This window comes from Anopheles marshallii, chromosome 2 (genome assembly GCF_943734725.1).
Source record: "Anopheles marshallii chromosome 2, idAnoMarsDA_429_01, whole genome shotgun sequence".
NCBI lineage: Eukaryota > Metazoa > Arthropoda > Insecta > Diptera > Culicidae > Anopheles > Anopheles marshallii.
This window is the reverse complement of record NC_071326.1, coordinates 87,897,994-87,920,085: the sequence shown is the minus strand read 5'-3', so window position 1 is coordinate 87,920,085 and position 22,092 is coordinate 87,897,994. Positions and strand designations below refer to the sequence as shown.

The following is a 22,092-nucleotide window of genomic DNA, read 5'->3' as shown; positions in this document are numbered from 1 at the left end:
GTAAAGCAGAGTGTTGAGGATTTTCTTTTTAGCAAACTCACACACTTGCAACCACAAAGGAGAGGAGAAGGAACCTTTCACTCCCTCAAGGACCGACAAGAATGGTTCTTATGCTGTTGCTTTTGTCGACGAATCGGCGATAGCAATCTTTGTAAGGATACGTACCTTGGTAACACCAACGTAACGAAAACGAGCCAGCAGAAGCAGGGAAAAAATAACAGCAAAAAAAAAGAAGAAAGAAAGCAAACTCGGCACAGGAAATGGAATGCCGTACCGGATGGTCTTAAGTAGACTTCTTGCCTTTCTGCTGGTTACGGAGGTCCCTCGGTACCAGCTACATGTACGTGCGCACCAGACTTCCTTTCTCAAATATTCATAGGTGAACTTTTAATCTTCTACCTTCTTGTCTGCCCGTCGGTTCCTCTCGATTCACCCACTCGGTTCCGCTACTCCCTCAGAGTATCCCCTTCCCTAGCCGTGCGACGTACAGCACTTTTCCGGACCATAGCTACAGGATACAAAAGGTACGACAACACTTTCTAATGGTTCGTCATTTGATTTTGGTTGTGAGGCGTTTTGCCTGGGAACCGAAGATAGCAGTGCTTCAAACTCGAAAAGTTTTATTTTAGCCGCTCCCCGCAAACTCACCGTCAGCGGTCGGAAATGTTGTGCATTTTAAATCGCTCTTGTAGGCGAATACTTGTTGAGCGATGATGATGATAATGGTGCTGATCCTGCACCTGTAATAGGTTCTGCGTTTGATATGGGATCGTATGAGCAGATTATAAATAGCTAGTTCTACATGTGGAAACGACTGGTTGATTGAGCAGCGTAAGGATACTTAACTGTTTTGGGGAGAGTACTTATGCTTCTTGTCGGGCTTAAAATTGGTTTTTCACCTGACATGGTAGTTAGGATGTAGAGGATGTAGAGTTTTTCCAGTGTGTGTGTGTCACTTTGAAGGCTCATGCGGTCGATGAACTGAAGGTTTTTTAATTGCTGGTTCAGTTAACTTTTAACTCGAGCACCTTCGATCCGGGCCTGGTAGAGTTGATAAGGCTAATTATTTTTAGGATTGCATACCTTTAGGCGTCTTTTTCCTATGACGCGATCTTTTTTTAGAATAATTTTAAAGGTTTCGTAATGAAAGAAATATTTTCTTTTTCGCATTTCTCACCAGAATATTTATTGATAGCTCAGTTTTTTAAGCATCTCTATCGTAGCTCTTTAATTTACATCCCAGCATAAATACTATTCTGTATCTGCATCTACACATTTTAAATTCACAACTGCCCCCCCCCAACATTGTTGCATCGAACGTGTTCAATCGTGCGCGAAAATCGAATCGCTCTTGCTCGGTGAGGCGTATCTACACCTCGACAACCTAATTACAGAACTCATTACAGAGCATAATTTAACCACACAATGCCACGACCATCGCCAACCAGTTTTCCCGCAGTTTCCCGCAAGGACCACAGTGCAACAAATTAATTTTCCTACCTTGCAAACCATTCCACGGCTAGGACACGCTTCCTCCGAGGTGTCTTACGTACACACGCCACGAATCGTAATCGATCAAACTGACCGTAAGCTATCCCTGGGGAGCAATTACACCCGCTCGAAACCCACACGGAGACGACGGAGATCCTCCACGTGTCTGGGCGTGTCAATACCGGCCGATAGAGATGGATGGACCGGCCGGGCTTACATTTACATGCACTACTACACGGCTGCTCCCAGACACTTTCGCTTCGAAGTGCAAATGGAGTGTCAATATGTTTTATCAGCGGTGTGGCTGGGGCTGAAAATAGTTTCAAGCGGTGGCCCTACTTAGACACGCTCATCAAACGATACGGCTGGTCGAGCTTAAAACAATGGCTGTAGGCGCTCCAGACACGAGTGTTGCGCAACCGGCAATCCGGGATAGGGGTGAGTTAAGTGCGCGCCGTACATCCTCGAAGACTCACACCCGGAGACAATGGAGATGCACCGATACCACGGTCCCACCGACCCGACTGGGCAGGTCATCCGGTAGGTGACAACTAAATTACTTCGTAGCTGATTCTGATTGAGTGGACGTTGTTCGATTGGCCGGTGCAGTCTAGCCTAGTGGTGCGATAAATTCTATGTACACCACTGAACAAGCCTAAGAGTGTATGTGTGTGCGCGAATGGCTGCGTGCACTTGAATAAACATAATTTTCTGCTGAAATTGTACCCCTTTTTCGTAATTGCTTTAAACTTTGAGCAAATGTTTACATCAATTACCATGATCTAATATATTTAGGGGAGAGAGTTTCTTATCTGGTCCTTACGTTGTAACTACGTCCTTGTTCGATTTTTTATTACATTTTAATTTATATTGATTATATATTACTTCAAATATTTATTAATTAATATTCAACCTAAATGTAAACCATGCTTAGCGAAAGTATTGTTTTTATGTTTTTTATTTTTTCTTTCATAATCAAGCGAACTTTGAGGAAGTACTAATCGGAATTCCTTTGCCCAGATTTTGTAAGAATTCATAAACAATGTGTCACAATCAAAAAATAAAAAATGTAATGTTAAATAAATTTCGAAACAAACGTGCATAAAATTATAACATGCACTGTAAAGCGAAAACTCGAACCAAATGTCACTATGGACAAGACGGAGTAAATCTGTGGACAAAGTTTTCAAAATAATCTTTCAAATCCGTTACTTTTCCAATTTCACTGGAACTAAAGTCTTCAAATTTAAGTTCTAGTTTTTGATACTTTTGACGAAAGTAAAGAGGATTTTTTTGGCTTTCACTAAGGAATGGTGCTAATAATAAGCTATTTTCCAAAATTCTATGACGAAAATCAAGGGCGAATCTTATACAATAGGAAACACAAATCATATAAGAACGGACTTCTAGAAATCTGAACGTAGTGTAAAGAATTGCTCCAAGAAGAATTTATACAAAATACAGAACACTAAGCTTAGCTTACAAACGAGAAATGTCCCCATCAATTCGTGGATCCCGTAAGTTTGGCTGAGCTACGAGTAAGCCATAAAAACATGACAGGTCTTGACTTATAATAGTTCTTTTTCCACAACAAAGAAAAAAAAGCATGATATTTCGAAAGCAAAACAAATATTAACACCAACTTTCGGATATTAGAAGCACGATTGATTCAAAATCGATCGTAGCAGTTGCGGCCTTCTTCGCCTGATCAACCATATTGCATACTTTTCAACTAACTAAATAAATTTTATTGTAGTTTTGATCTAAGTTATAGGCGCCCAGTAATAAAAAGTTTCTTTGTGTAGTTAAGTTGCTTTACCGTCCCTCAATAGGGTATGCGGGTTTTTTTTTTGCTGTACTTTGCTTGTTCCTTGATCCATTTATAATTTTGCGTGTTATATTTTTTCTTCTTTAAGTGTGTGTGTGTTTGTATGTTTCTTAGATTCGCTTTGCTTGATTTATTACGATTGATTAGTTCAACTACTACTTGCGTGTTTGTATGTGTGTGTGTTTTTTTTGTTTAGTCAATCGTGTTCCTTTTCCTAGTCTGCATATCTCCATTCCTTCACAATAGCGTACCAATTTCTAACATGGGTTCTTACTAAATTCTTGTTTCACACCTTCTACGAAGAATCCAAACGCGAATGCAATATGATATTATTATCGTAGTTTTTTGTTCTTCTTTTTGCATTTTTCATTTAACGCCTTTTCTTTCTTTCTCTCTCTCTCTCTTTATTTCTCTCCCTCTCACTCTCTCACTTAGTTCCAGTTCGAAACAGTTACTGTTTAAAGGGAAACGTTTAACATTGTTTAATTTGTTTATAGTTTACGAACCCCGTTCCTATTCCAACGTTCTACTACCAAGCCTAAAGGCTTCCCATTCGTTCGCATACCTAGCTGCTTCCTAGTGTGTTTAAATGGTAAAATTCTTTCCGAGTTTTTATTCGCTATTGCCAATATCTGATAGCATGTGAACTGCCACTTTCGCCATTTTCCCCTCTAATTGCTCTATCCCTGACTCACTACTTACTTTAGTCCCACACATACACACATTCACACTCTTCCCAACCAACGCTAGATGCGGCTCCTTCCCAAGTTATGACTCGAAAGAAACGTACAAACTGGAAGGGAAGTCCCTTAAAGAAAATCAAAGGAAACAGCTTTTCTTACAGCTCGTCGATCTGTATACGTAGATATATTGTCGCTTAACCAAGCCGCTTTTGAATGCTTGGAACAATAAATTAAATATAGAACCGAAAACAATATCACCCCTTATTTATCTTCGCTAATGAATACACACTTACTGTGCATTGTTCTTCTCTTTATAACAAAATTAAGGAAATACCTACGAACAGTAGAGCAAAAACAAGACCTAAATCAAACGATAACATGAAGCTAAACCGTGACTAGAGTTTCATCAAACTGGGATGGGATTGCTTGTCTCCACACAGCATCATTGGTTTCGGTTTCGATTTCCTACTCGCTTGCTTATCGTAAAATATATGTGTATGTGTGGTGGTCGATAAGTTATCAATAATGTTGATAATGGAATTTAACTGTTCGATTCGATTAAAGAAGAGACATGAAACAAACCGATGCAATCGTGTTAACTAGCTCTACTTACTAAAAAAAGTCCCTCACCTGCGCCTGACATCCTCACCGTTCTCATCTTGCGCACCGAAAAATTGACGGAATTGCATCAGATTATCGTCAGTAACAATAAATATCTCGGCTGCTGTATCATGCCAGCCTCCAGAATACACCCTCTTCTGCTTTCTGCCCTTCACGAGGGGTTCCTTTTTTTTTTGCTCTGTTTCCGTTCTATGTAAGCGTTTAGCGATCACTTAGGTGTGGTATTTTTTTAGTAATGGATGAATGGTGTGATGACGATTCCCGTGCATCTTATATTGGAGAAGCTGCTTCAGCAAACTAGCAAACAACAGTGTGCATCGCGCGCTAGAGAGCGTGTTGCGTTTAGGTGCAGAAAAAGATTGTTGCCTATATTACAGCCAGCACCAATCAAGCCACCGCCTTCTACCCTTTCCACCTCCACCGCAGTTCCACTCAGAAGCAACCTGATTTGTTTTATACAATTTGTGACGAATTTCACTAAATAGCGGCAAATACAAACAGAAATAACATTAGTACCGGGCTTGGGTTTCGTATTTGTATTTTTTTGTTTGTTTAGTTTGTTAATCAATTACTATTTCATTAATCGTTCCACTAAAGTTTTCGTACGCGTTTCCATTCCACCTTTGTTTACACTTTTTTTTCGTTTTTCCTACCGTTACCGAACGAGTGTGAGTAAAAAACATGCAATACTAGCACCCACCGCTAGAGGGCGCTGCCGGGAGTAAAAGGAACGAGAGGAAACGGTGCGATGCGCACCTCGTTTTTTTCGGTTTCCCACACCGTAACGCATCTGGAAGGAAACCGAAACACTCTACCAGGCTTCCCGACACTATGCATCGCTGCGCGCAGTTAACAACCCGCCGGCCCGGTTCAGTCAAGATGTTTGTACATGTCATCTAGCTGGGGTGCGAAATAGCTTCTGATCTGTGGCCGCCGGGATTTGTAGGTCGGCGTTAGTAGACCATTCTGAACCGAGAATGGGTCCGGATGTAGGTATATATCTTTGACCTACGGCGAGAGATAATTAAAAACGGGTCATTAGTTTGATCGGAAGTAGATCACGTTGGTCCACGCGTTCCTACCTGTTCGAAAGATTTCAGTCCAAACTCTTTGCCCCACAGGGTCATGTCGTTCAGGATGAGCTGCTTGACGTCCGGATTGTTGCACAGTACGCTCAGCGTGCCGGGAATGTTGTTCTCCTGAGCCCAGCTCTTAATGACTTCTACGTCCGGGACCACAATCGCTACTATACAGCTCTGCAGAGGGTGAATGAAACGGCAAATAATTGGAATTCTTCATTAGAAAATGTACTGAGTGAAAAACTTTCCTCGTTCTTAATCAGATTGAACAACAATTTCTTAAAAACTCCAAAAATACAGAACATAAAATTATAAAAGGTAATACTAATTCTGTATTCTAACTGCACATATTGAGTTATTGTTATTGAGTCATTAATTAATTTAATTCAAGGGCTAATGAAATGGGCCTTTATAATCAAATAACTTAACAGAAAAAAAACAGTATCGATCAATTTAGGCCAGACATACCTTTAAGCTTTCACCGTGCACAAACACCTGCTCGACGTACTGGCTGCGAATGTAGGCATTTTCAATCTTTTCTGGCACAATGTACTCTCCCTGGCTAAGCTTGAAGATGTGCTTTTTGCGATCGATCACCTTTAGCGTACCATTCGGCAACCACTGTCCAATGTCGCCCGTATGATGCCAACCATCCTTATCGATCGTTTCCGCCGTACGCTGTGGATCTTTAAGGTACCTAAAAACCCCAAAAACAAAAGTGTTATCCTACTTTATCTTCTTAAACAGTCTGGGAAGTCTTCGCTTACCCAATGAAAACGTTTGCTCCTTTCACGCAAATTTCGCCTTGCTGTTGTGACGCGTAGTACTCCATCTCTGGTACGTCCACCAGCTTAATGCCGTTGCAGGCAACCGGAGGACCAACGTGTCCCGGCACAAAATCACCCTGTACCGTGAGCGTAATCGGTGCGGTACATTCCGTCTGGCCGTAACCCTCGCAGATCAGACAGCCGAGCGCGGCACGGGAAAAAGACAGTACCGCCTCGGACAGTGGTGCCGAACCGACCACCATGAGGCGCAGTCGGCCACCGAAACCTTCCTGTATTTTCCGGAACACCAGCTTATCCCAGATGCTGTTCCGTCGCACGATACCACGCTTAATTTCGGCCTCCTTCGAGCTGAGCGCCATGTTCAGTAGCAGCTTCTTGACGGAGGATCGTTGTACCTCGGCGAACACCTTGTCGTACACGCGGTTCAGCAAACGGGGGACGGCTGGCATCAGTGTCGGTTTTAGCGCTTTCAGGTCATTCGTTAGTTCCTTGATGTCACCGGAGAAGAATCCAACGGCACCACCCATGTAGTAGACACCGTTCTCACAGCAACGCTCCAGCATGTGCGCCAAAGGTAGGAACGACACCATTATGTCACCGACCCGCGGCCGATGAGTGCCGAGCTGTAACAGCACACCGGCCACGCCGGATAGCACGTTCGCGTGTGTCAGCATCACACCTTTGGGATTGCCGGTCGTGCCTGAGGTGTAGCAAACCGTACATAGGTCTTCCGGTTTGGGCTCTAGCTCTGGATAATCGTTAATCGCTCCCATTTTCTCCACCTCATCGAACGTGTGTACATCGATGCCGACATTCTTCGCCCGCTGCAGTGTGGCCGGTCGAACCTCCTTGATGGCAACTACTTTTCGTAGTGATCTGCAAAGAAACGTGATAGTAAACTTGAGAGACTTCGATTCACCGTTGGTGTGATGCCGCGCGGACTTACCTCGGAGCTTTGTCCAGCAACAAATTCACCTTCTTATCATCCTCCACGACGACGACCTGCATCTCTGTCTGATCGACGATAAAAGCGCACGCATCTGGACCCAGCGTGTCGTACAGTGGTACCACAACGAGCGAGTAACAGTAGCATCCCTGCTCGAACAGGATCCACTCCGGACGGTTCTGTGAGTAGATGCCGATGAACGTATTCGGCCCTGGTCGTAATCCTAGCGAGATCAGTCCGGAACCGAAGTTCTTTGCGCGCAGTAGCGTTTCATTGAAGTTCATCCACTGTGATTGAAGGGACAGAGTGACGTGATTAGCTACTTAGACATCTTCCTACTTCAAGAGCTATGCAGCTGCTGGCATACCTGATATGGTGACTGCAGGTTTTCTCGCCATCCCAGACAAGGTCCATTGTTTGACACGTAGGCACCCTTGCGAAATGATTGATACAGTGTTCGAATGTCTTCCTCGAGACAGCTGACAAATTTGCCATCCTTCGCCTCCTTGTAGAACTTTGAAACGTGTATCTGTTCTGGGCCCTAAGAGAAAGAGTAAAAAGGTACGACTATGAACAACTTGTTGCAAAAACTAGGCATGGCAGGTTGTAGATCTACTGCAGCAACGTTTGAGTTTGTCAATGTTCCAACAGTTGGACGTTGGTTGAGCTCATCAGATCATTAATTTCCCTGCGGTACGATGTATCGAAGTATCCCAAACGTTATGCCTCTAATCGCGGAAATTCCCCACCTTTTCGGCCATTAAATTACTCTTTCAACAGGCAGTTTAATATGATGTGTTGGTTCCACCTTTTGCAAATGGAAGGTGTGATGGGAGGATGTGCACAGTTGATTGGAATTACATCATCATGGCCATCCGCAAGCGTAGACGAACGGTGTTTTCTTTTGGCTGCCATAACTCATCGTGTAGCGATAAGTTTAAACGCAGTGCAACTGATCCTGAGACGATCGTCTGAAGTATGGGACGATCTTTTCTCCCGCGACACGCATATAGTCCATTCAAACACACATGGTGCGCATTTTAGATGACCGTGAGCCTATTTTACGGGTGAATGTTATTTATTAGAAACAACAAGACGGCGCGCGCACTTGAGTGCGATGCCATAAATTTTCCACTTAACCGTTGCAGTAACACGCCTTCAGTTGATGACATGCTACGTAGGAGGAGCATTTTCTCATCTGTTTTGTTTAACCCCGTCACAATCCTTTCGGTAACAGTTGAACACACTGGACACACGGTAAGAAACCTTGCAGTGAAATGCGCACTAGTCTTTGCGTTCTATGCGTAGCAAATAAATCAACCAAATGACAAACTGATCCAAAACTATATTTGTTTGCTGATGTGAGAAAGAATATCTAGAGCAAGTGTGTTTGCAACAACTAGCGCAATGTGTTAAAATGTTGGCCATTAAAGGCATGATTTTGTGCCGACGTTCTAAATCCCAACTGCTCTATTTCAAATTATTGTTCGTACTACGCCTTAACGACAATGCTTATGCAACTATTTTTATCCTTGTTGCACGATTCATGGTATTATTTTTATGAGTGTCTTCGAAAGCTAAACCGCTCCGCTCATCATGTAAGGGTGGTTTGTCGTACAAATCTCTTTCCGGAGTGTTCCCCTTATTAGCTGCAATTCATCAGATGCCAGGTGGTTGGAATTTGAGCTAAACATACACACTGACACTAAGCCACCCTTGCCCGGATTAGTAGTAATCGTGATGACCATTTTTACGAGGTCGATTCTTCCATCATCACGCGACCTAAAAATAGCTGCAACAGTTCATTTTTCATAACCTTTTCCATAACCACTACACATCGTCATACCGAGTCCGTCATGGTTATTAGCTACTGGCAAAGTCGAGCACACCCAAACAACAAGGTAGGGAAATGTGGGAATTGTCAAACATTCCTCGACAAAACACTGGCAAGCGGGAGAAGGAACCGGCGACATGCTTCCGGGAGTATGACATTTCACGGTCATACACCGGCGCTACACCGGTGCACATCATCCCTCCTTTCGGGGAGGGATGTAGTAGATCTGGTCGGCTATGACAGATAGGGTGCCAAAAGGCGACCGCCAAAGAATCTTGTCTGCTTTCGTGTGCCGTGCCGAACAAGCGTGGTTGCTTCAAAGTTCAAGTTCAAACGAAGCAGAAGGTGTATATATCATGCACACTTCGATGCTTATTTTACATCCGTCTGCACGATCATCGCAGCGATCGATGCACACCGTGCCTTGCGATCAACGAACCCCACCCGCAAGCGATGATGCAGTTTCGGTGGAATAAGAAGGAAAAAACAACTGCCAGGAGACATTTATTTATCGTAGATCGCGATCAAAACCATCTCGGATGGTTGTTTCTTTTTGCCTTGAGTAGTCAATCAAAAATTAGTCCAAACGTAAATAAACACGACATCCACTACACCTCGTGTGTGTCATCTCCGCGATGAGTTGGTAAGGTAAACAATAATGTGTATATCTGTAGTTTGCAACTAATGAAACGAAGCAGAGGATTCTAAATCACTCGCAAAGCATAGGGCATAGGGGTTGATCGGGTTGGCATTGCCAGTTCGAACGAAATATTAGTGGCAGATTGAATACGGTCCAACGAAAACAATGGCATTTGATATAGACGTCAACGGTCACGAAAAGCAAATATTATTCGTTTGAAGAAGGAAAAACAGCGACGATTCTTCGGTAAACAACTTACGGCGTACAGTGGCCAAGCAACTCCGGGGGAATTATTAATCATTTAGAAATGTGTTTGATAAATTTAAGCTCAGTGATTATTAGTTACTTATAGTGCTCGTAATATACGATTAATTTCCAGTCCCACAGAGATATTTGTTCATGTTGATTGTCTTGTACTTTACCATTGAAGGAAGTTGATTCAAATCAATTATACTCAGCATGGTAAAGCTGTATTGACAGCTTCGTTTTACGTTGCGATCATTGTTCCACACAACTTAATTATCTGAGTATGCCATTAAGATAACATCACACCTGTTTAACGCTACGCCCAATACGTGACAAATTAGAATGGTAATCGCGCTGTGAGTAAACAAAGGGTCGGTGTCTCTATTGTAATCGAATGAAAATATCCTTGCACAACCCATGCTATTCTATCTCGGTTCATCGGAAAGACATAATTGAAAGTTGGACCCCCGTCAGGTTGGTGTATGTTGGTCACGAGTGGCCGTACCCAAACATAAATCGACGCCACAATTCACTACAACACCATTAAGTCGTTCCCCAAAGCGAGTGTCTACGTGATCCTGTGAGATCATCCCTCCCTGTTTTCGGTTATCGATACCGTCAACTCTTCGGCCGTTCTCGCATTTGTCGTGTAATTATGTAAAATTAGTGTTAACACACCGAAGCACCGAAGTCGTGGTGTGCGCATTCGAACAAAGCACAAAACGCAACGATAAATTACCTTCGCAACAAAATTAGTGTACGGTGCCATAATTTACTGTCAAGGTTTCCCGGTGCTTTCCCCAGCGCCGACAGTTCACGATCCTTCTAGCGGAGGTCGGAATGACACACTGCGGTTGGTACAGTGAGGCAGCAAACCCGAGATGTGATTGACAGAGAAGAATTCACCCACCGAACGAAACGAACTACTTCTGTTGCTTTGTTGAATAGGGGAGCAGGAGCAGGAGAAAAAAAAACACCCCCCCATTCACGCCAAACCCAAAAGATCCTCGTGCCGTTGTTACGCTATCGGCCGGGCTCTGGCTGTCACCGGGTGGAGGATTAATGAGTCCCCTCGTGGAAAGCACCCTCAGTGCCCGGGAATTGTGGCTCTCATGTGACTCCTCGTGTGCTGAAGGGAAATAGACGACAACCACTCGTGATTAGAAATTCGTGGTTCTTATCGAAGCATGATTTCAAGTCCGAGAACTGGTCGCTGTTGTATCCGGTGATCGATTCTTGCACTGTATTCGTCACAGTCAGAGTTCAGTATTATTATTTGTTTCTGTACCCCACACTCCCCCCAAACAGTGAACGATTATTTACGTACACACATTCTCTTCCCATGCTGGCACACGTTACACGGATGGTCACGCGCATATCTAGCATCGTTAGCCTTTTTCCCCACGTTCGAGAATGATCCTCCGTACGGGAAGAAATCCATTCCCACCTGTTCCCATTTCCCAGATGGACCTAACCGCGTGTCCATGTCAACGATGCGAGGCAGAGTGTGCCGCACGATTAATTAAAATACCACACACGGGTGTACACACAACAGCACTGTGCAAAACACCGTGGTTTGTTTTACTTCTGGGTTTTGTTTTGATGTTTGCACCCATCTCGTGCAGCTGTGCAGGAAGTTACGAAAATTGTTGCTACAAGAATACATCCTGCTGTGTGTGTTTTTGTGTGTATTTATTTTTTTCAATAAAGCTAAAAGATACGCTGCAGATATGATGTGTGCGAGTATAATTGCACATTGACTGCGCTAGTTAATCAACCATTTTGAGGCAACCATGCTTGTTGTTTTCGAATGTGAAAAATGAATTGTTATTTTTATCGTCCATTTTGTGGTGCAATGAATCACACAATCGGCGCGCTGATATTGTAAACGAACGACGTTGTGGATTTGGGGACGTTTTAATTAATTTTAATATGTTGCAGAATGCGTCCCGCTAGAATCTTATTTCTAATTCAGCGCTTTTGTTGTTTGGATGTTGAATATTTGAGGAATTTTACATGATGTCCAGCAGATTCCTACGTTGAAATGTGTGTGTTGTAACAAGCACACTTCAAGCAGTTTTGTGAACATTGTTTAAAATAGATAAGATATCCTCGAGGACTCGAAATTATTCCGATATTTTATTTCCGTTGACTTGAAAATAGCAGAGAATGTGTGCTGAATTTGTTTTTCTTCGGCCCATGTAACACAACACCTAATCCATTAACAAACATATTCATTATTCCAAAAACAAACAACGTATTCATTTCGGTAGCGCTATTTGAAGAACAAAAGAGCACGATCTGTTAATTACCCCCTCATGAGCGATATGACCAATATGCTGCTGACCGTAATATAATACTCGCAAACGCCTCGAACGTCCATGAATATTACCAAATGACCGATTCAAACATGTTTGCTTTTCCGAATGAGACCAGAAGACATATCCCTTCACTATCATTGACATTAACTCGAATTCCCAAACAATTTAATTGCATACAATTATGTCAGTGGTAATTATACAAACATGCATTTAAAAACACCGAAACACATACAAAGAGCAGCGGGTAATGTGTGTATGAGATCATCCCCACGAGAAAACATCAGTTTCAATCGCGGAAAATTTAAATATCAACCTTGTAACAAGAGTCAGCCGAAAGTTTAATTATCCGCATCGTGTGTTTGCCGCTGTTCCGGCCGCAAAATGTGCATCACATGACAATCCCTTCCCATCGCCAAACACCCAAACCCCACCCGAGTTTGACGGGTGAGTGAGCTTTCCTTCATAAATTTTCCACGCACCAATGGAGCTGTTGGTGCGAGGTTGAAAAGAACCGTCAGAAAATGGTGAAGAAAAAAAGTGGATTCGATTAGTTTTTCGCGAGGAGTTTTGTTCGCAGAATGCATTAGACATTGCTCCGGGGAACATCTTGAAGGATGTTGGTTAGAGCGTGGAACCTTGCTGACAGCATTTCCGTTTATTAGCTGGACGAACGTGCGTCACGGTGTTCAGCGAAACATTGAAGCAATTTACATTGAGCGTATAAAAATACGTTCCACTTGAGCGTGATCCTTATTTTACGATCGATTTGCTTTGTGTTGGTTTATTTCAGCAAATCAATATTCCATCTCAACATTGTCTTTAAAATTAAAAAAAGCAATTTAGTTAGAAAACAAAACACCAACATGCCTTTGGAGGTTGGAAATAATAAACGAAGCAAGATTTTATGTTGAATTATTTCAATGAAGAGGATCCAGTTGGTGTATTGGTAGCAGCGCCGGTCTTCACACGACAGGACCGATTCAAAATCCCATCTGGACCAATCACCCGTACGCAGGACTGACTATCCGGCTACAGGTAAATAAAGTCAAAGAAAGCCAGAAATAGCAGACCTAGACCTCTAGAGGTTTTCGTACCGTTAAAGAAGAGGTAGATTTCAATGGAGAGTCCTCCATTTTTCAAATCTGATAAATTGGTTTTAATAATTGCCGCCAATGACTCTACTCAAAAGCTTAGAATCAAGAATTTGCATTGAAATATTACAATAAAGGATCCTCCATGTTTGATTAACTTAATTGTTTGAAATTAACTGCATCTCCTATTGAATTATTTAAACTATGCAACTGGGGCAACTAATTTAGTCCAGAAATAATGAATTGAGAATTTGCAATAAGATATAATGATGAGTCTTCGAATTTTGCACATAAAATGAAGTCGAGTTAAATTTTCTTTGAACAATCAGCATTGCCCAAGCTTAAAACAAAATAGTATTGAACGTTGTCTAAGCGATCGCGACGTTACCTTCAGGATGTCACTCTGAAAGCTGGGATTTATCGGTAACCGGATCGGTTCCTGTGAACCACAGCATGACATATTGTAGCCGTGTTTGTTGTCGTTCCGTTCACTTCTCCACTCAGTACGATCGTTCCACTGCACTGGCCGCTCAAAGCTCAAGCACCTTCACACATCCAACACCACGTTGTAGACACCGCCGTCCGATTGTATCCTATCCACTTATATCCTTGAGCTAATATTTTCAACCCAAGCGAACGTACATCATCTCATCAAACGCAAAAACCGGGCCGGATTGGTTGGATCATAATTTTTACCGTGCGCCAACCGCTGATCGTTTCACCATTTGCCACCCGCAATAGCATCACCGGTTTGGTGGCCCTATGTACGAGAATTTGATCAAATAGCTTAAGATTTAATCGTGTGTTTTAGGTGCAACGCTTTTCCTCTGGTGATAATCACACCGCACCGCGCCGAAAACCGAAAATTGTCGCTCCGTCGGCTGTAATATTTTTGCTGCTATTTTAAACCAAAAGCACCGCACCACACAATTTAGCGAAAATGTCACAGAAACTAGCGATTTGAAACTGTACCCCCGTTTAAACTGTCTCACATGCGACGGATTCAAAAATTGGGACGAACGGTGTTTCATTCACTTCCTCGGGGCTAATGATAGTACATGGTTGAAAATGGATTTTTTATTGCAATTTAAATCATATTCCTCCTTGGATGTTGAAACCCTTTCTACGCAAAAGCACCTTCACAAAATGGTACGATCACCCTAAAACGATCAAGATCACACTTTTAAAAGAACATTTCACCCACGAAACACCCTTTTTGTTTAGTGTCGCATACAAAGGGGTTAGAATATATTTATTTTTATCCTTCTGTTTCACGCGAACGATCAAAAACCAAGCGTGCCAATGTTAAGGACACTACACGACAAGCGACGAGACGGTCGCGCGCACCAAACTCAAGACATACACGTCCACCGGCGACAACGTCCTCTAGTTCACTGACCAAAACGGCCACAAATCGGCGCGATCGCTGTGTAAGGCGGCGTACGCGTCTTTGCTCCTGCGCGGACCACCAACACACTCAGCTTTCTACTCAACCGAACTTAGCGTGATGAGTACAGGGACTGACAATACTACGATATGTTGTCGATCATCTCCACACAAAAGAGGATTTTCCTTCCTAACCCTTGGTTTGGACGATGAAATGGCAAGAATTAAATGCATGACAGCGGTCCAACGGTGAAACGGGGAGGACCTACCTTAGGAATGTGCTCTTTAAGTGCACGTCATTACATTATGATCTATGAGTCGACAGAGCTAATGGAGATGGTGTTTTTGTTGCGAGAAAAACCCGAATTATGTGCGTGTACAAATAATAAGTTACGCTCAACGCAACACCCGGGATGATGCAATGCAGCTTTGGGGTTGACACGTGTCGGAAACAAAGCGACACATAAGATCAGCTTTGTGAAATAATTGCAATGTTTGGCTCACAAAATCCTAAAAGTCTTCGAAAGATTCAAAATTACTCTTTAGTGATAGCTTCATACATTTATTATTTTAACAACTACACATTTTAGACTAATGTAGTACAATCTATCGGCTGCCGTATTTAAAGTAAACGTTCCAACCTGCCGATCAAATAGAATTTTGCCGCACCAGCATCGTACGCACATGACGCCTCATGGTCGCTGTCATAGCCGGAAAGGTCGATTCTACTCCCCCCTCCCATTCGGGATATCGATTGCCCACATCACATCTGGCACGGTTCACCTAACACCCCATATTGAACTAGCTCGAAAATCGATTCTAAATAAATTACCATCGTTTCACAGGGTTGAAACAATTATTTGCAACATTTGTTAGCATCCTCCATGACTCGACGCTCTCGCCTAAAAACAGGGGCCGACAGCTGCCACATTCGTTCGCAACAAGCCGCGTACTTCTTATTTTCAATATGCTTTCGATTTTAAAACTTCTAAACAAACGCGATGAAATTCGCAACAAACATATTCATTAGCGCCTATTTGGTATTTACCCAAATGCGAGTTACACCGTTTTATAAGTATTTATAGATGGATTAATAAGATCAACATTATCGTTTTCTGATTTTTCCGCAGTTGCTTTTTTGTTTCATTTTCCGATGGGTGAGAAGAAGCTTTTTCCGATATTCCACCAGTCGTCAGTCCAGATGGTACTGCTCTACCGTTCGGAGCATGATGTACCCTCGACCAAGTTCTCGTAAATATTTAATTATTGCTTCCGTCGCGCACTTCGATGACGTGGTCGTGAGGAGTTGGAGAGGTCGGCATCGCTCGCACACCGGGCGCCTCCATGTGCATGATGTTTAATCGCACGAGGTCGTTGAAAGCAGCAAACAAACGATCTTTCCCAACGTCGGAGTCAGTGCTAATCCGCACCGCTTCATTGGAAGCAGTTAAAGCTAAAGTAGCTCGTTAATTTAACAGCCATCGTCAGACATTCTTCGGCGTGGAACCGCGCCACTATCGGTGAGCATGGTTTCCCGAGCATAACTAAACATCCTCAACCCAACACCAAACATCGGCAGCAGCAGTAGCAGCAGGGTGCGCTTGACCGCTTCGCAACTAGCTTCGGACAAGGCGTGCTGCGTATGTTCGTATGTCTGCACCTTTTTCTTGATGCTATTCTTAGCTGATAGCAGATTTTTCGAACAACAACGCAAATAACACCTCACGGTATAAATACAGGCCCACACTCACACACATCAGCACAGCTGTCGGCATGTCCGTCCGACCGTACTGACAAGAATACGCGCGGGAATCTATTTATGATTCGCGCCTTTGGCTGATGATGCCACCGCCTTCGCCACGAGTGACGCCGCCATAATGGACAAGAACCATCCGCAAACCAAACGGTGCGCTGTCACGACGTCACCGGTATGATCATGTGCTTCTGCTGTGACGATGCCATCACCACCAACGTAACCCGCCAGGGTACGATACTTACCGCTTCTATCGGACATTGGTTATCTAGAGGCACTAATGGTTTCTCCGGTACGGGTCTGGTCGAGTAGTAGTAGGCTGAGGCGGCGACTGCTGCTGTCAGCGTGAGAGCTCCTGCCGTACCGCCCACACACTGCAAGTTTTCCTCAAGTTCGTCAACTGTATGGAGGTGCAAAAGAAAAACGAGAAGAGAAAAGTAATTGATTAAGAAACATTCACAGCTCCATTGCAGAAATGCGGAGGGAACTAACACCGACCACTGATACGTAAATCGTTCAATAACATATAAGCGCCTAAAAGTATGCAATGTATTTTCAGGCAGCGGCGTTTAGTCAAGACCTGAACCACGACTCGAAGCATGTATCCAAGGTAGTGAGGAAGGTGTTATTTTTATCTTCAATCATAAACAATTAAAAAATAACTGTTGAAGGTTTTTTAATAACAAATTTTAAATGTTCCTACAGTCTTTACAATAAACTTAACTTACTAAAAATATTTTTTAAATAATTTAATAAATCTCGTAGTTTATCATCAACGGAATTTCTAAAAAAATATTCTTCTGAGGCAAAGCGGAAATCGTTCGTTTCATACATTTTTTATTCTACACTTAGAATTTTGTTTAATGTTTTCTTATAAAAGTCATGAATTATGTAAACAATATACCTCGTGAGCTCTACTTTATCAACATTCATATCGGACCCAAATTGCGATAACGAAAGGCTACATTTCGCCTCATAAAATTACATAAACACCTCGCATCGCATGGCTCCCCATCATGTACAATTCGTCCGCTTATCAAAGGCAACACCTTTTGTTAATATGGACCTATCCAAATGTGAAGAATTCAATGCTTCGTCCACTCTTATCGAACCTTTGCCGAACGAAAAAGCTGTAGTTATCGACACATAAATACTGGTACAACTCGGCATGACTTATCGGGGGGTTTTTTTTGTGCTGATTCAGCAAAGCGCGATACATTCGAATGACTCGCATAAAATCACACAGTTCAATCAAGAACACAAACACCTCAGAAGCCATTCGATTGACTTCGAATCATTTGACTGAAACAAGAATTCGCTGATCGTGGAGTTACCATTAGCTGGTTGCTAATCGATACTCGGCTCGTGCGACCTGGTCGACTTCCAATAAAGCACAACAACACCCTGGACCCTGGGAGAGGGCTGCCATCACACACCATAACCGGCCACTCGAAAGGCCGGTTTTTCAAAGCAAAACTACACGTGACTTTACATGTCCGGAGAGTTCTTCTCACCGCACGTTCACAACCTGAAATGAGCGGTGCTTGTGAGATAGTTTACCTTTTTTGCTAGGAAAATTAAATATTTACATCGAGTTCAGTAAGACGCGAAAGCAGACGTCGCTGCAACAACCCCATTTAACATTAAAACAGTTTGGGATTCTTTAATTTTGCACTGCTACAGTAAGCTTACGATCTTTACCACACGTTTTGATGAACTTCAACATTGTGTAGCTGCCCTTTAGCTCTTCCTGGTTGGAATTAGCTCGACTCCCTCCTTAGCGTCGTGTCGCTTATCGCTCTCCCTGTTCCACGCACTGTTTACTTTCACTTCACACTTGCGTTTTACGAGAGAAATTTCACTACGAGAAAAGTGCTCCCATCGAGAGCGAGAGAGGGAGTTGTGAGTAAATTTCGTAACCGTGATCTCGTGAGACGTGCGAAAAGATCACGAAACGGGGTGGGTTGCTTAACTTCCCCGCGGGGGGTTTTCCAGAGGAAAATCACATAAAATTGCACACTTAAATATCACACACGAACACACACACGCACACACGCGTGCAGAGTTCACAAGTACACGAACGGGGTTTGCCACGGGGTGGCCACGAAACACCACCAGCAACTGAGTACTGACTGTTGCGTACTGCCACGGTGAGTCTGGCGTTTGTGTCCGACCAGTCATGTTCATGCGTCTGCCACTATGAACACTTTGGTAACGCGGGGTGCGCCTGGTTGGGGGAAAACGAACGGAGCAGAAATGTGTTCCGCACCACACAAACCCCTCAAGCCACCGTTTTTTCGCCACCGGTTCTGGTGGTGTATGTGTGAAGATAAGGGTGTAATTTTTCATGATTACACCGGTACAATATTTCCCTCACAAAACCTACACTTCTAATTACTACGACCCACCTCAACAGCCACCCTGCACTGGACAACTGGTGGAGCTTCCGAGCCTCCCGGTGGGTGGACGAATTGGTGACAGTTTGCGGTCACGCATGGGCGCAACGCACCTTGCCGGTGTGCGCAACTTACGTCTGACGGTGTCTTTTTTATGTCCGTAAACATACAACACGGCAGTGGATCGAGATTTTCCTACCGGCGACTGCGCAGACGCAATTGACGCATCTTCGGGCCACAGCCAAAAAGAGCGAGATCACGCACGGGGACAGTTATAATAATGCACGAGGTGAACGATCGCCGGGCTGCCGGTCGTGGATGTTTACAAGCGTGTCGTACTATTGACAACATTGCTGCACCCTGTTTGAATAATTCGCAGTATGGCGCTGGCGCTGTATTCTTATCAATAGAGGAAATATTTACAAACCGGAGATGGACCCTGATCTTTCACACGTTTCGTGCGCCGATTTACGATTGGTAAACAGAGCAGCATCGCGCAATCATGCGACCGGGTCAGAGTTTATTATTTGCCTCACCAAATATTGTGACCCCAATCATTGTTTGTGTCTCATTATTTGGTTCGAAAAATGAGCCACAGCGATACACCAAAAGAAGGTTCTTAAATTCACCACTTGAATGTATACCCCTAAAGGTATGCAATACTACGTACAAAATCGACTTATACTCCTTAGAATACGATGAATTGTTAAAAAAATTAGTTTGAATGCTTCGAGACGAAATGAATTTACAAAGCATAAGCAATAGGTGATATAGAATCATGGACTCCAAAACCTGGATGTATAAAATAAATGTGATTTAAAATATTTGACGATCATGTCAAATTCTGACACCCACTGAGCGTTAACAATTAATTCCTTAATTATCAAGAGACGCAACGTGATCGATCCTTAACGATAAAATCAGAATATCAATTACTACAAAAGGCTATAATTGATCCCATAAATCCTATAAATAGACAGTGAGCGTCCCTGTCGTCAACCAAACTGGTGGAATAATTAAACCTTTAAAAGGTCCATTATATGTCCATTTGCTTTTCAAGCCGCTTGCCGCTCAAAAGTAATCACACACAATATATCGTAAACGCATTTTAATGAACCCCCGAATCGATTCATCACATTAAATAGCCTTGACCTTGCTGATAGTACTGGATCTATAGCAGGAAAAAAAAAACATTGAGGGATTTAGCAGATTTAAAAATCAATTCCACAATCTGGCCTATTGTTTATCGCTCCAGCTTCTCTCTTTTTTTCCTTCAGGATGATGAGGCTAATTTTAAAGATTCAAACGCTGATTACATCAACATTAAAGCACATTTACGTAACCCTGCACAATCACAAATAATAGCCAAAAATAAGAAGCTTTTCTTGCATCCGCCGATAACAAACGTCACCGAACCGTGCGTCAAGGAAAGAAATTTCTTTACGGCGAACCGGCAGAGAGTGTTGGAGTTGGCATTGCTTTGTTTCGATCCACACCTTCACCGTACCATCTAATCGTCACGTTTTTACGGCTTAATTAATCCCATTTCCTCTTGCTAACGGATTCCTGCAAGGTACCGTGTGCCGTTGCTAAGCGTTTTGTTTTACAATTGTAGCTCAAGTTATTATCCATTTGATTTGTTGATATGACGTCTAGCAGGGACTCCTGGCCGTGGCTTAAGCCAACGGTTTTGTGTGAGCGGACTTTATCTTCTTTTTAGTAAGTCTTAAGATATTGTAGCACAGTACGCTACACGTGTTCATGGCATGTGAAGAATTATAAGAAATTTAAGGGTAAAGGGCGAAATTCGAAATCGTTTAAACCTGTTCAAATATGCAATTCTTACACCTAATTTCGTAATTTTTAATGAATTTTTGGGTTTTGCATTAGCACCAATATTAAATACTTTTATCCATTTTAATAAATTCAGACATTAAAATTGAATTAAATTTCAATTTTATTAAAAATTCCATAAACTATAGTAAACTGTGCAGATTTGAATTGCGACTTCAATAGTTTCTTTATTTGTAATGCAATTTTTTGTACAAAATACAACGAATCTTTAAAGGTTCCGCGGTCCTCATAAGATAAAAAACACAATAAAAGATAGTAAAAATACTTACACAATCCAGTCGCGTTGGACATGATGATAGTCGTTGTAGATTTCAACCACGTCAAGAAACTATTCGGTACTAAGAACATTCACTTTCACTGTCTCCTCCTGTGGCCGAGATATTATCGGAGTCGCCGGTATGCACGGTAAACCGATCTCCTGCCCAGCCCGGACAACTTCTGCACCTTTAACTTTAAACGTATCGATTTCTTCAGAACCGTAACCGGGACCGAGGGTAGGTTTACGCTATTTGTACGAAGCAGCACAAATCAATGGAATGGGCTGGGCTTCTCCAACATACACCACTGCTCCAGCGGCGGGTATCACCTCGACTGGCCCACTTGAAACGTCGTGTCGAAAGATGGTCGCCCCCTGTTACTGGATTTCGCGCCACAACAACAAACCGTTGGGTACGGCTCTAGGCTTCCTGCACACAAGCACAATTCCCGTTTACCCTGTATGGCGAGATTCGGTTCGGATGCACTTGCACAGCACACGTCAAAGTCGTACGGCAAATGCAACTTTCCTCGCTGGAACTGTGGTGGGTAGCATGTTGTCTTTAATTGTGTTGAAACCCCGGGCTACCGTCAACCGAATGTAATTTCTCTCGTTCGACGCACACAAACATACACTCTTTGGTTAGCTGTTTCTCACTCTCTCTCTCTCTCTCTCTCTCTTCCTTTACACCACTTTACATTATTATGATTTCTGCAACACTTGTCCACTGTGTCTCATACCGCTACTATGTGATAGCCTTACACTTGATGAACTGGGCGCGATGGATCACTGCAATAAAAAAAGCAAGATAAGCGACATTAACCCACTTGGCTTATCAGACACTCACTGTTCGCGTCGTGACAGTAATAAACAAACCCG

The 22,092-nt window shown here is 43.0% G+C and overlaps 1 protein-coding gene across 2 annotated transcripts; it reads right to left on the bottom strand.

The window, feature by feature from the left end:
* Positions 1 to 5,493: 5,493 nt before the first annotated feature.
* On the bottom strand, positions 5,494 to 21,305 carry LOC128709969 (long-chain-fatty-acid--CoA ligase 1). 2 transcript variants are annotated; one of them, XM_053805007.1, is made up of 8 exons: positions 21,227 to 21,305; positions 16,953 to 17,107; positions 7,804 to 7,977; positions 7,437 to 7,723; positions 6,470 to 7,366; positions 6,171 to 6,399; positions 5,706 to 5,879; positions 5,494 to 5,631 (listed from the first exon to the last, which is right to left on the bottom strand). In XM_053805007.1, the coding sequence occupies exons 1-8, from the start codon at positions 21,303 to 21,305 to the stop codon at positions 5,494 to 5,496; spliced, it is 2,133 nt and encodes a 710-aa protein (XP_053660982.1). The 2 variants fall into 2 exon arrangements, with proteins under 2 accessions (XP_053660982.1, XP_053660983.1); XM_053805008.1 differs by lacking the exons at positions 16,953 to 17,107; positions 21,227 to 21,305 and adding an exon at positions 13,957 to 14,028.
* Between the last annotated feature and the right edge of the window lie 787 nt (positions 21,306 to 22,092).

Coding starts and splice junctions, on each gene's coding strand:
- LOC128709969 (XM_053805007.1), bottom strand. CDS start 21,305: ATGTTCTTAGTACCGAATAGTTTCTTGACGTGGTTGAAATCTACAACG. Junction 7,978..16,952: donor ACCAATGTCCGATAGAAGCG/GTAAGTATCGTA, acceptor TCTTTCTCTTAG/GGCCCAGAACAGATACACGT. Junction 5,632..5,705: donor GACTGAAATCTTTCGAACAG/GTAGGAACGCGT, acceptor CTCTCGCCGTAG/GTCAAAGATATATACCTACA.